The sequence below is a fragment of the Equus przewalskii genome, chromosome 9 (assembly GCF_037783145.1).
Source record: "Equus przewalskii isolate Varuska chromosome 9, EquPr2, whole genome shotgun sequence".
Classification (NCBI taxonomy): domain Eukaryota; kingdom Metazoa; phylum Chordata; class Mammalia; order Perissodactyla; family Equidae; genus Equus; species Equus przewalskii.
In genome coordinates this window covers 27,938,150-27,943,679 of record NC_091839.1, presented here as the reverse complement: position 1 = coordinate 27,943,679, position 5,530 = coordinate 27,938,150, and the positions used below count along the sequence as shown (strand labels likewise).

The following is a 5,530-nucleotide window of genomic DNA, read 5'->3' as shown; positions in this document are numbered from 1 at the left end:
CTCATTGAATAAGGATTTGTTATTTGTAAAATGAGGTAGGGTACATAAAGCTATTAGCACAGTGACTGGCACAAAGTAAGCCTAAGTAACATTTACTAATAAGTATTTTAACTTATTTCCCAGGTCAGTGTAAAATACTCTTTGCTTCTGATCTTCACTTTTTAAAAATCACATAATTTCTTTCAAGTTTTGTTTACATTTTTAATCATAAATAATTTATCACCAACATTTTAACAATTCTTCTAATTATTTTCTCAAAGTTGTAAAATATTACTATTTACATAAGTGTCCTTAAATGGATATCTTAGAAAAGTGCTCCAGGGCCGGCCCTGTGGCCGAGTAGCTAAGTTCGAGCGCTCCACTTTAGCGGCCCAGGGTTTCACCGGTTCGGATCCCAGGCATGGACATGGCACCGCTCATCAAGCCACGCTGAGGCAGCGTCCCACAGAGCAGAACTAGAAGGACCTACAACTAGAATATACAACTACATACTTGGGGGGCTTTGGGGTGAAGAAGGGGGAAAAAAAAGAGAAAGAAGATTGGCAACAGATGTTAGCTCAGGTGCCAATCTTTAAAAAAAAAAAAAGAGAAGTGTTCCAGACACTTTGTATAAAATCCATAAGCATAGTGGATATTTATCCTATCGAGTTTACATGAAAGCAAGCAATCTGCACTCCTGAGTTTCTAATTCAACATATTATTTCACATAAAAATGTTAAGCTATTTTATTAAAGAAACAAAAAATAAGAAATAGAACATTGTAATGAATTCCCAATTATCGAAGCAGGTCCAATCTTATGTCTTTTATACCTCTTCTCACTTCCCTCTTTCCCAGACATCATATCAACTGTAAATATTTCAGCCAAGGACATTTTGTTTAGGAAAAACACACACACAATAACTTAATCATACCTGAAACATTTGAATTATTTGTTAATGAATAAGTAACCAAAATATAAACTAAAATGTGAAATGACATCAGCAACTAGGATTTTTTCCTCTTACTCTGTACTACTCTTAAATACTCCTCTTCCCATCTTTGGAAAGGACACATTTCAGATACTTTTAGATCAGAGGTCATAACCCAGTTGTTTCCCTGCAATGTTTTGCTTGGTACACATAAAAGCTTTCGTTAAAATAAACAAACAAAAAAACTGAATGAGAATGTATTTTCCAGCTCACTACTCATTGTTACTCCATGTTGTTTGACATCCACCTAGCTGCACATGTTTAAATTATGTCTGGCTCCTAGAGCATCTAAAGTGATGTTTTAGATATTGCTACTCATCAAAATAGCTTTAACTCTCATTACATATGCGTTAATTAAAAAAAATTTTTTTTTAAATCTTGAATCCAATTTCTGACCTTTTTCTCAAACTTTCATCCCCAGAAACGAGTGTCCCCATACATATGAGAAAAAAAAAACACCCCAAACCCTAAGAATAAATTACTGAAATTCCACTACTTCCTTATATCTCTAAAGTAAACAACTTCTGGGCGCTTTTCTGAATTGGTGTATATTATATACCTATTTAGAAAATACACATTTGTGGAAGTCAAGTGCCAAGAAATCTTCATCTTTTTAAATTGCTAAAAACTTTTTCTCAACTATATTTATCAATGTTGAGCCCCTTTTCTCACAGGCATAAAAGGTGAACACAGCACTCTCTTTTGCTTCGCCCTCAAAATCTTTCTCAACATAGAACTTCGGGACCCAACATTCATTCCCAGTCATTTGGAGTTGGAATAACGAAGTCTATTGGTCCTCTGCGCTCTTAAGTAGAGCCTACTAACATCCCAAGTGTGGTACTAGTACTTGGGGTGGGCAACAGCAGTAAAAACGTACACTCCATTTCTCACTCTACTAAAGAACTGAAGTCAGCTATGTGAAAGGCTTATGATAAAACAATAGTTAACATCTGACCACTTAATATGGGCAAGCGCTGTTCCAGATGATTTGCATGTATTTTCTGACTTAAACTTTACAGCAACCATATGAGGTCGGTACTATTATTTCTATTTCATAGAGAAAGAAATTGAGGATAAACTGTCCTCTGTCCAAGGTCACACAGCTAGTACACAGTGGAGGTTAGACTAAAGTTCAGAACATCGAACAATCTTTTCAAGAGGGAACTTTCTCCATGAAATGCCTAAGTGATATGACACAGAATAAACAGGATCAGAAAGCTTTTCTCTCTGTCATGAAAGGCAAACGACAGCTTGCCAAAAGGCATTCTTTTCCAGGTTAGTAAAAAAAAAAAAAAAGACTTTCTGCCTCCGATTTCAGTACTAGAGGATGATATGACTGAACCACAAGAGGACAATTCTTGCATTCTGTATTCTCACATTCATTCAACCTTCTAAGCCAAAGCAATCTTTCTTTGCTGAAACCAAGTAGAAATACTTGATGCTTCACCATATCAAATTACCTTAGGAACTTTGATTTTAAGATAGAATTGTCATTGAGTAAGCTTATCTATAAAAGTTATTAAAATATCACTGAAAATTCTTAAAAAGAAAACTTACATATTCCTTTGTTGGTAAAAGAATATGAATATAGGTTTTGATGGGAAAAACCTTTATTTCTGACAGAAGTACATTACTTATACTCTTTAATGATCTTAGTTCAAAAATAGTTTTCTGTTCATTATATTTTTTTTATTGAAAGGTAGTACCTGGTCTTTATTTTTTTAAAAATGTAAACGACACTGAAATGTATAAGAAGCAAAGTGTAATCTCTTGGGTAATCATATAGTCGCCCCAAAGAACTGCTGTTTGCACTGTATATTTCTCCACAGTTGAAAGCTGAATGGTAATTTTTAAAAAGTATTTCAGTACACAAGCAGTGACTTATTCACAATTTTTACAGAACAGTTAATATTTCAATAACTTCACTCTTAAGAAAAATGCAGGAGGAAAAACATATGCACGCATAATTTACAAGATAACGTCACTAGCATCTATCATGATGCTACAAAACGGTCTTGCTTTAAATTATGGCATTATTAGAATTATTATAGAATGCAACAAAAAGTAGCATCATTCTTCAAAAGAGCTTCACAAAATCTGATAAAAACACAATGGTCGTTTAATAAACGATTACCGGGCGCCCCATGCCCGGGGACGCGCGCCCGGCGAGAGCCCCAGGGCCTGCGATGCCGCTCGGCCCGGGCGCGGGCAGGGGCGGCGGCGGCGGGGACGCGGCGGCTCGCGCTCCTCACCGATGGCGTCCGCGCGGTGCGTGAGCAGCAGGGTCCGGGAGCCGCACCGGGCGGCAGCGGCGGCTGCCTCGGCCCCGGCATGTCCTCCGCCGACGACGACCACGTCGAAGCGCGGCGTCCCGGGCGCGGCGTTCTCCCCGCTGAGCCGGGCCGACGGAGGGTGCTGTTTGGTGAGGGAAGCCGCGACCCAGCGACCACAGCCTCGGAAGGAGAACATGGCTGGAGAATGGCAGCGTCTGCCTCTGCAGCTGACAGGACGGAGGCCCAATCCTCTGGGCTCGAGAGAGCGTCTTCAGGGCGCCGCCATCTTGCTCTGACGTCACGGCGTAGCACGTCTACGCCCAGCGTCGCCGCTATCGGCGGTTGGGCGCGACTTTTCGGGCAGAGGGCGGTGGCCCGCTGGCAGGGCTCTTTCTGCGGCTCCACCTCGGTCATCTTTTGTCTTCTGGCGAGTTGCAGCCCTGATCGCCAGTTGGCCACCTGCAGGCGATGATTTTGATCACTTTGGCTTAGCAGACTGAATTTCCTGGTACACGATCTCCTTGACTTCTGCTTGTTTATGAAGACTGGAGTCTGGATAGGAATAGATCCGAAAGGAGTTCAAATACCTATATTTGTGGGTGACAGATTCATGATGGCTCACCAGAGGAATCGGGCGGTTGAAGTTATATGTGTCGAAGAAAATAATCCATAACCAATGTATAAATGAAAATTTGGGTGAGTTTATTCCGAGCTTAAATTTTAGGATTATAACCCGGGAGAGTCTTTGCACAAAGGAACAGAGCACTCCAAAGAAGTGGGGGTACATAGGGCGGTTATATACCCTCAAAGAGGGTGTTTCACATATGATTGAAATGTCCCTCCCACAATAGTCACAAGATTGCCCTGTCGGCACAGCACTTGATGGACACAGCAGGTAGTGTGTCTGCTATCTTGGTGGGCGTAGCAGGAGGCAAGTCTATTGTCTCCAGCTGGGGCGGTCACAGGTGAGCACAGCAATCAGTTTCTAGCCTAAGGAAAGATGCTTAATCCTTAAGGAGACGCCAACGTTGGGAGGGGGAGGGAAGTTGCACCTTTACCTGAAGGGCCTTTGTTCTTGCCATAGGGAAAATCTAAAGCAGATATACAATGCATGCTCAACGGCCCCAGTCAGGCCCTTTTGGAAAGACAAGGTCAGGCCGAATTAGGTTTATATCAAATGGCTTCCTCATATTCTCCAATATATCCTATTCCTTGCCATTTTTATTTGACACATGTCCAGCCTTTTGGAATTGATGTTTTTAAAGCCTTTCTTAGAAGGCCATTGTTTGGATAGTGAACAACCCGTGTGGCGGTTTGATTGTGCTGATTATTAAAATCTATCAAATACATCACTTTGTCTTATTACGTTAATAAGAAGCGTTCTTTATACACAATTTAAACCTTAAAAGAATCCATAACTTCCCACATGCCTTGCAGTCCTGCCCCCTAGCATTTTGTTGTTAATGCTGACAAATTGAAATGGCAAGCAATAGGATATATTGGAGTATATGAGGAAGCCATGTGGTATAAACCTAATTAGGCCTGACTTTGTTTTTTCCAAAAGGGACTGACTGTGGCCATTGAGCATGCATTGTATATCTGCTTAGACATTTTGAGATAAAGGTGCAACTTCCCTCCCCCTCCCAACGTTAGCATCTCCTTAAAGATTAAGTATCTTTCTTTAGGCTGGGAACTGATTGCAGCGCTCAGCTCATCTGTGACTGCCCAGCTCGAGGCAACAGACCTGCCAGCCTGCGGGGTTCACTGAGACAGCAGGCCTATCTGCTGTTTCCATCAATTGCTGTGCTGACAGAGCAGCCTCGTGACTATTGTAAAAGGGACATTTCAATCATATGTGAAACACCCTCTTTGAGGGTATATACCCACCCTATGTACCCCCACTTCTTTGGAGTGCTCTGTTCCTTTGTGGAAAGACTTTCCCGGGTTATAATACTCAGATTTAAGCTCAGAATAAACTCACCCAAATTTTCATTTATAGATTGGTTATGGATTATTTTCGTCGACAGTGCCTCCTAGGGTTTTTTCCTTCTTCTTCTTTTGCTGAGGAAGATTTGCCCTGAGCTAACATCTGTGCCAATCTTCTTATTTTGTTTTGTTTTTTGTATGTGTGTTGCTGCCATAGCATGGGTAACGAGTGGTGTAGGTCCTCCCAGGATGAAACATGCAAAGCCGGGCTACCGAAGTGGAGTGTTTAACCACTAAACCACAGCAGGTGCCTCCTAGGCTTTTTTATACATATACATGTTATGTATACATACATGTTACTA

The 5,530-nt window shown here is 41.2% G+C and overlaps 1 protein-coding gene across 4 annotated transcripts in view; it reads right to left on the bottom strand.

Moving 5' to 3' along the window:
- The window catches only part of MTO1 (mitochondrial tRNA translation optimization 1), a 29,143-nt gene extending 25,577 nt beyond the window's left edge, over positions 1-3,566 (bottom strand). For 2 of the 4 annotated variants that reach the window (XR_011522498.1, XR_011522499.1), the window contains exon 1: positions 3,222-3,566. Coding sequence is in view for 1 of the 4 variants with exons in the window: in XM_070558921.1 (XP_070415022.1) it covers positions 3,222-3,438 (217 nt within the window). In the remaining 3 variants the exon portion in view is untranslated. The remainder of the gene's footprint in view (positions 1-3,221) is intronic. The other 2 variants (XR_011522497.1, XM_070558921.1) reach the window with 2 other exon arrangements.
- Between the last annotated feature and the right edge of the window lie 1,964 nt (positions 3,567-5,530).